This window comes from Dasypus novemcinctus, chromosome 8, assembly GCF_030445035.2.
Source record: "Dasypus novemcinctus isolate mDasNov1 chromosome 8, mDasNov1.1.hap2, whole genome shotgun sequence".
NCBI lineage: Eukaryota > Metazoa > Chordata > Mammalia > Cingulata > Dasypodidae > Dasypus > Dasypus novemcinctus.
This window is the reverse complement of record NC_080680.1, coordinates 89371618-89384063: the sequence shown is the minus strand read 5'-3', so window position 1 is coordinate 89384063 and position 12446 is coordinate 89371618. Positions and strand designations below refer to the sequence as shown.

Sequence of the window (12446 nt, the reverse complement as noted above, 5' to 3'; positions counted from 1 at the left end):
AATGGTGAACAGTGTTACTGGAAACTGGAAGAAAAGCAATACTTTTATAAAGTGGCAGAGAAATTGCTGAAATAGTGTTGATGTTGAATGGAAGAATCAACTTGCGAAGGATGAACTTGCAAAGGATGAACTTGGATATTTAGCTGAGGAGATTTCCAAGCAAAATGTGGAACATATAGTCTGATTTATCCTTGCTGCTTATAATTAATGTGAGAGGAAAAAGGTAAATTAATGACTGAACTATTAAGCAAAAAAGAACCAGCACTTGATAATTTGGAAAACTCTCAGCCTTTCCATATAGTGTACTCTAAGACTAGGGCCAAAGGTGGCCTTAACAGGGTTCTCCACGAGTTCCTGGGAGGTGAGTATACAGAAAACAGGGTGCCATGCAAGAGTGTGGTTGAACGACTTTACTAAAGAGATTAGGCATATAACTCATGGATCCATTCAATCAGCCATCTCAGAGTAAGTCAGAAATGGAAATGCAGTTATCCAGAAAGGATCTGTAAATCCTTTTGTCTGTTGGTTTGGACTCCCTTCCCTTAAATTACATGGAATACTGACAAGGTTTTTTTGAATTCTATATGAGCAGAAACACTGCTAGCTTGGACTGAAAAGGATGGAAATATTATGAAATGAAGAAAGAATGACAGCAACAGCAATACCATAGAAGTAGAGGTCTGAGACAAAGAGATCTTCTTGGGCTAAGCGATAGGAGCTGCCACCCTTGCATTCAGAAAGAGCATGGACACCACCCTGCTGATTGGAGAGGGTGGGACCAAATTTCCAGTGTTTGGGGAGAGCATGGCTAACTTGGAAAAGATGGGGAAGCTTTTCCAGCAAGCCTGGAGGACAAAGCATGAAACAACAGACAACTTTCAGACCTTGGCATCTAATGGAGTTCACCCTGCTCGGTTTTCACTTTCTTGCAACACTTGACCCCTGTTTTCCTTCCAACGCCTTCCCTCTGGAATGGAAATGTCTGTCCTACCATTGCATTTTGGAAGCAAATAACTTGCTTTCTCGGTTTCACAGGTTTCACAGAGGGAGAAGGATTTTGCCCCAGGACAGACCATGCCTATAACTGATTTTGATGAAATTTTGGACTTAGCACTGTTAACTGAAATGGCTTAAGGCTTTTTGAGGATGTTGGGATGGGGTGAATGCATTTTGCATGAGAGAAGAAAATGTCTTTTTGGGGTCCAGAGGGTGGAATGTTGGGGACTGAATCATGTCCCCCACAAGATATGTTCAAGCCCTAACTCCTGGTCCTGGGGTATGAACTCATTGGTAAATAGGATGATCTCTGACAATCCTAATAAGATGAAGATAAGTGAATTAAATTGCATCTTATTGAAAAAAAAAAAGTTTGAAAGGCGGCACCAACTCCTTACATGGGTAAAAATCCAGGGGGGAGAGACTCACGTGGGTTAGTAAGATCTCTCAGATAGGCTGTACCCTCTGGAGTACCCAGCCAATGGGGAAACAGGGGAGGGATCTGCCTACCAGGCTCAGGGAATAAATTCTGCAGCATCCTGCCCTGTGGCGCGCCAGCCATTTTACTCAGGTTGCAGCCCGTTCTTGCAAGATCATGAATAAATTCTTTTCTTCTTCACAATTGGGTGAGCATTTATTCTCTTACAGGTACAGCTTTCTTTCTAACAGTTCCTAATGCTTTAATCTCCTTTGCCTGGGCCTTTGCTTCCTGCTTCTTTGTATGTTTTGTAAACTTTTGTTGCAACCTGGACATTTTGATATTTTAATGTGTTATCACTGGAATTTAGACTCCCAAGTGTCTGTTCCTCAAGTTTTATCCAGCTAGGGTTATGAAAGGATAGAGTTTTCCTCAAATGTCAGGAGCAAACAAAACAAAAAAAGGAAAAGAAAACATCTTGCAGATTGACTTGTGCAAATGCTCTCCTTTAGTGCATAGCCATACAACGGGTTGCATGAGAAAAATTCCAGGCCAAAGCTTAGGGTCCTCTCTGCCCTTTTCTCAGCATGTGTTTTGAGTGGGGCAAGGGCTTGTGGCCCTAGAAATCCCCCCATTTACAGTACTCTGTTACAAATGTCTCATTTTCCCTAGGGAACAGTTTCCTCATTGTCCCAGGGACTGTACAGTTTGTCCTACAGCCAGTAATCCGTTGCCCCAGGCTCTCCCACAACATGCTATAGGAGAGTTCTGGGAGCTGCCTTCCACAAACCCGCAAATTCTGGGATAGTGAGCCACTCAGGCCACCACCAGACAGACCGGGCCAGACATCCATGCCCCCAGCATGTGCACGACAGCCATTCTGTTCACTCTAGAGTCAGGACCAGGGATTCACCCTGGAAGGTGGGTGGGTTCCTCCCCAAACCGAGGAGATGGGGGGAGGGGCCAACCAGAGTCCCATGAAATCCCATAGCTTTTAAAAAGCCTTTTTTTTTTTTTAAATAATAATTCAGCACATGCCCTGTAACTGCAGATCTGTTTTCTAGAGTCCTGAGAAAGATGTCTGCCAGTTCTTTCAGGTTGTTTGAAGTTTCTGTGGGGGTATGGAGGCTTGAAGTATCTCACTCAGCCATCTTGATGGGGTCTTGAGTCCACTTTTAACTACTGCCCCAATTGTGATTCCAGCCCCTTGCCATCCCCCAAAGTCTCTTCATGCCCCTTCCCCAAAGATCCTATGGTTCACAAGATCTAGCCCCTTAAACTAACCACATCTGTTGAGATAAAAACGAGCTTCCCCTTATCTAGTCATCAGACTTTCAGGGCAGAGTCATAGCCATCTATTGCTACGTGCCAATACTGGGACAAGAGAGGTGAAGAGGACCTGGCTGCTGTCCCGGGGGGCACCTGGGCTGGTGGCAGACACAGCAGGCACCGTCGTGGCCAGCAATGAGATTGGGGCTGGGAGACAGGAGCATAGAGGAGCCAGAGCCTGGTTGGGGCACATGCTGACAGCCAGGGCATCTGCCCCTGGACAGCTCCCCGTCCCCCACCTGCTGCCATCCTAGCCCAAAGCTACCCAGCAGGCCTTCGTTTACCCATAGTCAGTGTTAAGCAGTTGGACCACTTCACCAACATTTGGGAAAAACAGAACCAGTCTCCGGACAGGGATTGCTGGGTCTTGGGACCCCAACATGGGAGTCTCTGATATAAACTATCTGCTTCTTACCAGAGCACTCCCCGTACCTGCTTTGGGTAAAGCTGAGAGAATGATTTTCTAAGTGGCTGCATTACCAAAAGTTAACAAGATGGCCTCAGAGGCCTTGGGGAGGGCTCCTTGGCCTGGGGGACCAGGTGGCTCTCTTCTTCTGGTCTGAATGGCTATGGGGAAGTCCCCCTTCCTCTCTGAGCCTCCATCTTCTGATCTGCACAAAAGGGCTAGACAATAATTGCTAGCATCCTGACCAGCTGTAATAGTCCAGCTCTCTCATTTCCACTTTGGGGGAAGGAAAGATCTCCCCAGACCTGAAAAAACTGCCCCAAGAGCCAAGCATCCTAGAGAATCCCTGGTCATGGACACCTGGCGTAGGGGCTCTAGGATGCTGTCTGCCCTGGAGAGGGAGGCTGGCCAGGAGTAGGTTAGTGTCGCTTTAAAGCCAGCCTCACTTCCTCAGTTTGTTGCTGTGTATGGAATCAACTTCCTTAGCAACCACCTGACCTCTTAAAGGGGCCCCATGAGCAGTGTTTGGCACCAGCCATGGCTCCCAAAAAGAAGGCTGGCAAGGGGGTCAAGGAGCCTGAAGTCAAGAAGAAGAAAGGCGGGAAGAAAGATCCCAACTTAGCCAAGTCCATGGAAGTACTTATCGATGAAGAGACGCGGGAGTTCTACCACATCCAGATCCGAGACCTGGAGGACAGGCTGGCCCGGTGGGTGGGTGGCGGGAGGGCAGAGAGGCTGGTGCTGCCTTGGCAGTGCCAGGAGCTGATGGGGTCAGGGGTTCCACTCAGAGGTGACCGCTGTGCAGGCTTGGCTCTGCCAGGCTTCCCTAGGTCTGTTTTCTGGCTTCCCATGTCAGGTCCAGTCCCCCCTCCCAGCCTCAGTTTCCCCAAAGGCAACTTTGGGAGACTCTGAGTTTTTGAGGGAAAATTAATTCCCCAGACAAGTTCCCCTCTCCCCCTGCCTCGCTCCCGCCGTGTAGGAGCATGCACTTGATAAATCGGAAGAGTTTAACCAGTGAGATGAATTGGAAATGGGCATCCTGGCACAGGTGTAAACTCTGTCTTCCTCCTTCCACACTCTGGATCCCCTTACTACCCCGGGGATTCACACATTGCCAGTGGCGGCACGTTGTGCTGGCTTACCCAGTTGCTGAGCTCCGTTGTTTCTCCACTCTCAGCCTCAGTATCCCCAAATGTAAGTGAGGAAAGTTGATCCTCCTTCGTGACCTGTGACTTTTTGTCCTAGATCAGGTTTTGTGTGCAGTATGGGTGGTGGGGTGGAATCTTCTCCTTAACTCTTCATTCAGAGACATGTTCACTTGCCTATCGTTTATCTTCCTTCTTTTATTTTTTTATTTTAATTTTTTAATTTATTTTTTTTATTATTGATTCTGTAAAAATATTACATTAAAAAAATATATGAGGACCCATTCAACCCCACCACCCCCAACGAGGTTCCTCCTGGTGCTGACGTACTAGCACCAGCCCCTTTGGTGATGCGTAGACAGCAGTTCTTCCCCAGATGCTGCTGCAGATAACCACAGCTAATTTGGCTGAACATTTTGTGTGTGCCAGGCGAGCGCCATGCGAGCGCTCATGCATCCTCATGATGATCCCACGAGAGAGGTCCTGAAACCATCCCCATTACCAAGACAGGGACTGGGGCTCGGATAGAAGTCACCCCCAGGAAGAGGAGGCACCAGGCTTAGGCCCTGGCCTCCCTGGCTCCCCTATGCCAGCTGCCTCCTCAATGAACTGCAGGCTCATCACACAGCATCAGGCCATTTCCTTGCTCCGAAGCAGGGCCATTCATCTCCATCCCCCTACAGCACACTCGGATGCAGTAGCCACTTAAACAGATGTTGGATGAGTAAATTATGAAATAAAACATCTTTCCAAATTACTTCTAGCAATTATTCCATTGAAAATCAGTACACTGACTATGTGATGGTCTTAACAATTCACAAACTTCCTTTGAACTGAGACACAAGATGGAATGTATTTGGGAAATATGCATTTGCCAGTTATTGCCGAGCCCTTTGCCAGCCCTGAGACTACAGAAGTGCAGGCAGTAAGGTGTCTGCCAGGTGGAGGAACCATCATGTCATGGGGTCTCAAATGTTCAATGGGTCAAGGGCCATCCTAGAGGAGGGCACCAAAGAGAGGGCCACAGTGGCTCAGGGCAACACTAGGGTTCACTCAATGGACAAGAGTAAGGAAGACAGATATGCAGGCAGAAGGGACCACAGGTGCTAAGGTTTGAGGTTGGGAAGCGCCAAAAGTGTTGGAGGAGGAGGGCTGAAGAGCTGGCGATCATGGCAGTAGACATGGTGGTTTGCCTTGGCTTTGGGGTAAGATTGACTTGGGTTCAAGTTGTGATTTTGCCACTTACTAACTAGGGTTCCTTCACCTCTCTGAACCTCAGTTTCCTCATCTGTAAAATAGGCATGATCATCATTGTACCTGCTTTCTTATGGGTAGTTGTGAGGATTCAGTAAGTATACACTGAGCCCCTCCTACATACCAGACACTGTTCTAGGTGTTGGGGATGCAGCTGTGACCATAATAGATGGAGGTTCTGCCCTCATCGAGCTTACATTCTAGTGATGTAATGAATGTAAAGCACAGAGCACAGCACCTGGCACGCAGTAAGGGCACAATTAAGTGTTAGGTCTAGCCATGGCTGCTGTGTCAAGGGGCATGGTGGGAGATGAGGCTGCATTCAGGTCACAAGGAAACTTTGTGCCCTTTATGGAGAATCCAGGAGAGTGGGTTCAGCTGCACCCGGGGCCTGGCTTGCCTGGCCCCTCACCAGGGGCCACCGCCTCTACCTTGACCCCTGGACTTCTGCCCCCCCGCCGACCCAGGTACCAGCGGAAGTGGGATGAGCTGGTCGTTCAGGAGAAGTTGTTCCGCCAGGAGTTTGACCAGCTAGCCAACAACAAGAAAGAGATTGTGGCCTTCCTCAAACGCACCCTCAACCAGCGGGCGGATGAGATCGCTGACCTCAATGAGCAGCTCCAGAGCCTGCAGCTGGCCAAGGAAATGGAGAAGGATGCCTTTGAGGCACAGCTAGCCCAGGTGCGCCACGAGTTCCAGGAGACCAAGGACCAGCTCACCACGGAGAACATCATCCTTGGTGAGGGGGGTTGGCAGGGTGCGCCCGCAGGCACAAGCCACCAGGCAGGGAATCCAGGCCTCAACTCCCAGCCCTACCGCTGACTATCTCTGTGGCCTTGGGCGAGCACTTCTCTTTGACCCTGGCTTTTCTCACCTGAGAAGTGGGACTATTATGTCTACGTTGAGTAACAGCAGCTTACATGCTGCTTGGCACACATTATCTCCCTTAACTGGGCCAGCAATTCTATGAGGCAGGAAATCTTATCACCTCCATCTACAAGATGAGGAAGTACCTCAAAAAAGGTGAAGGGTCTTGCTCAAGGTCACCCAGCTGGCAAGGTTTGTTGTGAGACTCAAATGACACTGTGAGTGCCTGGCTGGGAGAAAGTGTTCAATTCAGTGGCAGCTGTCGCTCATTTTAATGAGAAGAGAGTAGGGGAGTGTGAGACCGCCTGGTAGGAGGAGGTGGAGCCTGAAGGGGGCGTCGTAAGGTTACTGGAACGGAGGGAGGACACCCCAGACCAAGGCAATACAGGTGGGAAAGGCGTGGGGACAGGCTTCCCTGGCTCAGGCAGCGTAGGGAGGACAAGAGGACTTGGAGGAAAGGGCAGGATCCGAAGGCCCTGGGCCGCCCCCACCGGGGCCTCCCCCTTCCGTTGCTACCCCTCACCAGGCCTTGTACCCTGCGGTGGGCAGGGGGGAAGCTGGCAGCCCTGGAGGAGTTCCGGCTGCAGAAAGAGGAGCTCACGGACAAGTTCATGACGCTGGAGGACCAGCTGCGAAAGCAGGAGAGCGACTATAAGGACTACGTGTACAACCTGGAGAAGAAGTCGGTGCTGGACAAGGACAGGTAGCCGGGGCGTCCTCGGCGGGCAGGGCAGGCCTGGGGCTGGGCTGACGCCCTGCTGGGGCCTTCGGAAGCCCCTCACCGGGTCCAAGTGCATCCCAGCCTTGACTCTAATGGGATGAGACTAGACCACCGGCTCCACCAAATCCCGCTTTATGGAGGCAGTGGGAAAAAATTAGGGTCCCCAGGTCCAGTCCTCACAGTGGCATTGGAGGACCTCTGGACTTCCACTTGTCATGTTTGTGATTTAAATTATATTTCTTTAATAAGTAACAACACATTGATTCGGTTCAAAATTCAAAAGGTACCAAAGGACTTGGTGAAAAACTCTCCTGTCCGTCGCCCCACCCTCTCCCGCGGGGAGCGCTGTTTCGCGGCTCGGCCAGCTGACTACTCTGGGGCCCCATGCGGAGATGGGAGAGCCCAGGATCTGCACCCACCCTGCCCGCTCCCTTTCTCCCTCCTGCCCATCCCGAATAGACTGAGGAAAGAGATCATCCAGCGCGTAAACATGGTGGCCAACGAGTTCCGCAAGATGGCCACGAACCAGATGTGGGATACGACAAAGCGGGCCATCCAGGAGAACCACAGCGTGACCCTGCAGCTGGCCAAGGTGTCCCGGCAAAGCATGGCGCTGCTGCAGGAGAACGAGCAGCTCAAGGGCACCCAGGACACGCTGTGCAGACAGCTGGAGCTGCTGGAGAACACCCACAAGGTCATGGCCAGGCACAGCAGAGGCCACCGGAAGGTGCGCCAGAGCCCTGCCCTCGGCCCTGCCCTCGGGCGCTGCGCGCACAGTCTGGCAGGGTGGGGCTGGGCTGGAGCCTAGTAATGGCGCAGGCAGCGGTGGGGGGAGGGGCCTCCTGGTGGGGTTCCGGCAGGCTGGGCCCAGCTATTCCTTCCTTCCTTCTTTCCTCCCCTTCCTCCCTTCCCTCCCTCTCTCCCTCTCCCCCTGCCCCTGCCCCATTGTCTGCTCTGAGCCCATTCACTGTGTGTTCTTCTGTGTCCACTTGGATTCTTGTCAGCGACACTGGGATGTGTCTCTTTGGGCAGGCTGTGCTTTCTTCGCGCAGGGCGGCTCTCCTTACAGGATGCACTCCTGGTGCATGGGGCTCCCCTACACAGGGGCACCCCTGCGTGGCAGGGCACTCCTTGCGTGCATCGGCACTGCGCATGGGCCAGCTCATCACACGGGTCAGGAGGCCCTGGGTTTGAACCCTGGACCTCCCATGTGGTAGGCGGACGCCCTATCCATTCAGCCAAATCCGCCTCCCTCTCTACTTGCTTTAAAGCTCCCAGGTTGAGGTTGAGCCCACCCCCAGGGAGCTTGGGCCTTTGCCCAGCTGCTGTCCCAAGGTAGTGCTGGTTCCCCCAGTGGGTTATTTCCTCTCGCAGGGCTTCAGCTGGCATCTGGGCACAGGGGCAAGGAGCCCAGCTGGGCTGGGGGAGCAGGGCCGGCTGAAGGCCAGTGGTGGCCCCACGGCTTGGCCACCTGCCATACCCGCAGGTCATCCTCATGCTGACCGAGAAGTGCCGTGAGCAGCAGCAAGACACAGTGGAGACTGAGCAGCTGCGCCTTCTGCTAAGCCACCTGGAGCAGCGCTTCCTGCAGCTGCAGACGGACAACCAGACACTGAGGTGGGCACAGAGGGGACGAGCCGCGGAAGCAGGCAGGGGCCAAGCACGAACCCAGTCCCTTGTTTGCCACATGAAATGGGTCGGTGACTTCCTCTGTCTAGAGGGGCCTCGAGGCTGTGCCTGTCAAACAGCCTGAGGCCTGGGGTTGGATGAGGGCCCCTGTGGGCTGGAGGGAAATGGTAGGGCTCATGTCCCAAGTGACATCGGCCTCAGCCTGGGGAGGGGGGAAGGCAGCTGACTCATCCCATCCTGGGCCCAGGGACCAGAAAGAACAGCTGGACCTGCAGCTGGAGCAGCAGCACACCAAGGTGCAGCAGCTGCAGCAGGAGCTGACCAAAGAACACAAGGTTCAGGCTGCCCTGGTGACAGCCGTGACCCAGGCCTCCTCCTTCCTACAGGACATCCTGCAGGTAAGCAGGAAGTGGGTAACAGGCGGGCCAAGAAGCTGCTGAGAGAATAGCCTGGGAGCTCTTGGAAGAGGCTGGGCTGGTGCCAGGGTCAGGGGGCCCCTGTCCCCTGAGATTCCTAGCAAATCCACCCTTTTCTGCTTCTGGACATCAAAGATCCCTTCGAGGTCTCAAAGGAGCTGGGTTCCCTCTCCGAGTCCCTGGAAGGCCTTGGGACTGGAGAACGTGTGTCCCACCACAGCCAGGGAACACTCTGGGAACGTGGGCACTGGGGCTGAGGGTGCCTGCGGGCCCACGCCTGCCCCTCCTGGCAGATGCAACCAGATGAACAGGAGGACGACGGCCTCGATGTGGTGTTCCAGCTGCAGCACAAGGAAATGCTGCAGCAACTGCTGGCCATGCTCAGCTCAGCCATCGTTCTGAGCCCCCCGGTGGCTGTGTGTCCCCACCAGGAGACCCAGTTCTACAGAGCCCCCAAGGACAGGTGAGCAAGTGGCCTCACAGGGGGCAGCTGTGGGAGGCAGGGTGGAGGTGCTGTCTCCGGCCAATCCTGGGCCAGAAGCCTGGCTCCCCAAAGCCTCACTGAGCCTCAGCCTCATCTGTGAAATGGAGGTGACGACACCAGCCCCTTCCCCACAGCCAACCCATCATCCAACAGCCCAAGATGGGGACTCTGCTGCAACAGCTGTCAGGCATCGCACCCTACCAGCTGGGGGACCTGGGCCTGGTGCCACGCCGGGCTCACATCCCGCCCAACCCGCAGGACCTCAGGCTGCTCTCACACTCTACCCGCATGGGAACCCTCCAGGCACACAGCAGTACTAAGGTGAGGATGTCAGGGGCGCCGGGGCCAGCAAGGTGGCAGCTGGCCCTGGTGCAAATCAGGGCCACACTGCAGCTGTGAGGCCTCTGGGATAAGGCTGGACCTCTCTGAGCCTCCATTTCCCCATCTGTAAAATGGGCTGAAGAGAAGTGTGGCGAGGCCTCAGTGGGGAAAGGGATGCCCACTGCCCCGGGAGGGGGCTCGCTGGATGCTTTCCCCTCCCCACAAGAAGCAGAAGAGTGGGATCCCCTGAGGAGGCCTCCCTTTCCAAGCCTGCATCTTTCATCTTACAGATCCATGCCTCCAGGTCTCCAAAAAGGCTCAAAAAGTTCAGTCTTCCTGAAGTTGTCCTGCATCCCAAGTAGGACAAAGAGGAATCCCCTGCTCCAGAAATGGATCGTTGTGGCCACAGTCCCCCTTTTATTCCAGAGGCAGCCTGGGGCAGCCCAGAGGAAAAGAGTTGTATAAAGAGTACATTCCACGGGCTGGCGTGGGGACTCTTTGGACGCGGCTGGGCACGTGGGCACTGCAGTCGGGCTGGCGGCAGCGTCCACTGGCATCATGGGACCAATATGGGCCTCTGGCTTCGTGCACGGATGTGGTCCAGCAGCAGGTCAGTGGCACGCTCCAGTAACGGAGGCAGCAGCTCCTTCTCAGCGGGGGAGAAGCAGCCCAGCACGTGAGCCTCTACCATGCCACGGTGTGTCGGGCGCCCGATGCCCACCCGCAGCCGTGGCATTGCCTGTGGGGGAGACAGAAGGGCCAAGGGAGCTTTGCGTGGTGGGGCCCGTGCTGGCCCGCCCACCCCAGCGCAGGATGCGGGGCAGACTTACATCCGAGTTGAGGCAGGTAATGCAGGAACGGACTCCATTGTGACCCCTTCAAAGGATATGAGAGGGACGGTTAGTACCTCCCTAGGGCAACGCCCTTCCCCCTCTCTCCCTGGCCAGCACTCCCACCCCCACCCCTACTCTTACACCAAGTGGGAGGCCGGCTTCCTATCCCCCACCCCAAGGGCCTCACCTGGCACTGCCCCCCAGCTTCAGAGCCAGTTTCCCCAAGGGCTTGTCCAGCTCATCGTGCACCAGGTAGACCTCCTCAGCAGTCAGCCCGAACAGCTCGGCTTGGCACAGGGAAACAGTGGCCCTGGTTACTACTGGATCTGCCCAGTAGGGGCCGTGCCAGGAACCACAGACTCTCAGGTTCCTGAAGGAAGGGTGGAAACTAACCCCACTTGCCATAGAAAGAACTGCGGCTCTCTAAGCACCCAACTAAGCGGCACGGGGAGGTCGAAAGGCAGGTCTGCCCCTTTCTGGCCCCAACGCCCCAACCCCCGGTGCCCTCACTCACCGGCCTGGGCCACGCTGCGCCCGTTGACGTTCATGAGCCGCCGCGGCCGGAGCAGGATCACTTGATCATCTCCGAGAGGGGCCAGGGCAAGGTCGGCGGCGCAGCGCGGGTCGCGCGCCCAGCTCTCCGCCACCCCCAGCCGCCGCGCCAGCTGCCCCAGCACCGCCATGCCCACGCTGTGCCGCGTGCCGGGCAGTCCGGGGTTCCCCAGGCCGGCCACCTGCGGGCGGTAGCGGGGAAACTGAGGCAGCACAGCTCTCGCCACCACTGATCTCACAGCGCCTCCTGGGGTCCAAGGCCGGGGGAGAACCGAGAGCAAGGGCCGGAGAGGGGAAGGGGTCTAAGTAAGATCACGGCACAGAACCTCCCTGGGACTCAAAAAGGCCGAGTGGAAACAGGCAGCTCTCGCGTGGGGCGAGGAAGTGCCTGGCGCAGGAGCGGAATCGCAGGAAGTTTGGAGCCGGTCGTGGTTTTGGACCCATTTTCCAGAGAGGAAAACGGAGACAAGGAACGTGGGGGCTTGCTTTGCCCGGAGACAACGGCAGACTTGGAGCTAGGCCCAGGAGCTCCCACGCGGCCGCCCGGCCCCTCCCCACGCATGGACCCCACTCACCAGCCACCGCCTCCCCGCGGCCCGAGGCCCCGAAGGGCACCGGCTCATGGCGCGACTCAGGCCCAGCCCGGCCCGCAGGAGGCCGCGCGGCCGCATGCTGCTCCAGCCCGGCCCGGGCCCCGCCCCCCGACGTCACCCGGGCCGCGGCCAATCGCGACCGCCCTCTCTGCAGGGGCGGCCGCCAGCGTCCAATCCCACGCCGGCCATGCCTTTGAAGGGCGGAAGCGGCCGGGCGGGGGCCTCGCGGGGAGTCCCCGCACATTCCGGGGTGCGGCGTCACCTCGGCCCCATGGAGCTTGTTGTGGAGCTGGCGGAGCCCTTGCTTAACTTCCCGCTTGGGGCGGGGGCCTTGTCGCCGCCGCTATGGCCTTGTCAGTTTGCCCGCGGAAACCGGGCAAGTCCTTTCTTTTATTTAGGCCTCAGCCTTGCAGTCTAATAAAAGTTTTCTAAACTCTTTCCGACTCGGCCTCCGGATTCCGGGGGCGGGGCCGGGGCCGGAG

The 12446-nt window shown here is 55.5% G+C and overlaps 2 protein-coding genes across 3 annotated transcripts; one reads left to right on the top strand and one right to left on the bottom strand.

Annotated features, from left to right (window-relative positions):
- Positions 1-3650: 3650 nt before the first annotated feature.
- Positions 3651-12400, top strand: CFAP157 (cilia and flagella associated protein 157). Of its 2 annotated transcripts, XM_012524121.4 has the most exons (9): positions 3651-3856; positions 6016-6287; positions 6965-7118; positions 7596-7863; positions 8623-8753; positions 9013-9163; positions 9475-9644; positions 9800-9986; positions 10277-12400. In XM_012524121.4, the coding sequence occupies exons 1-9, from the start codon at positions 3687-3689 to the stop codon at positions 10346-10348; spliced, it is 1575 nt and encodes a 524-aa protein (XP_012379575.1). In that variant the 5' UTR covers positions 3651-3686; the 3' UTR covers positions 10349-12400. The 2 variants fall into 2 exon arrangements, with proteins under 2 accessions (XP_012379575.1, XP_012379574.1); XM_012524120.4 differs by lacking the exon at positions 10277-12400 and having other exon boundaries at positions 9800-10064.
- Positions 7355-12062, bottom strand: PTRH1 (peptidyl-tRNA hydrolase 1 homolog). Its single transcript, XM_004455625.4, has 5 exons — positions 11947-12062; positions 11334-11553; positions 11007-11106; positions 10817-10862; positions 7355-10725 (listed from the first exon to the last, which is right to left on the bottom strand). Exons 1-5 carry the CDS (start codon positions 12040-12042, stop codon positions 10543-10545), a joined length of 645 nt encoding a protein of 214 aa, XP_004455682.1. The 5' UTR covers positions 12043-12062; the 3' UTR covers positions 7355-10542.
- Positions 12401-12446: the final 46 nt, after the last annotated feature.

What these genes read in the sequence shown, in the direction of transcription:
- CFAP157 (XM_012524120.4), top strand. Translation starts at nt 3,687, where the DNA reads ATGGCTCCCAAAAAGAAGGCTGGCAAGGGGGTCAAGGAGCCTGAAGTC. An exon ending in TCGGTGCTGGACAAGGACAG is followed by an intron (nt 7,119 to 7,595) that starts GTAGCCGGGGCG and finishes CATCCCGAATAG; the next exon opens with ACTGAGGAAAGAGATCATCC. An exon ending in TCCTACAGGACATCCTGCAG is followed by an intron (nt 9,164 to 9,474) that starts GTAAGCAGGAAG and finishes CCCTCCTGGCAG; the next exon opens with ATGCAACCAGATGAACAGGA.
- PTRH1 (XM_004455625.4), bottom strand. Translation starts at nt 12,042, where the DNA reads ATGCGGCCGCGCGGCCTCCTGCGGGCCGGGCTGGGCCTGAGTCGCGCC. An exon ending in AAGCTGGGGGGCAGTGCCAG is followed by an intron (nt 10,863 to 11,006) that starts GTGAGGCCCTTG and finishes TATCCTTTGAAG; the next exon opens with GGGTCACAATGGAGTCCGTT. An exon ending in TTACCTGCCTCAACTCGGAT is followed by an intron (nt 10,726 to 10,816) that starts GTAAGTCTGCCC and finishes TCTCCCCCACAG; the next exon opens with GCAATGCCACGGCTGCGGGT.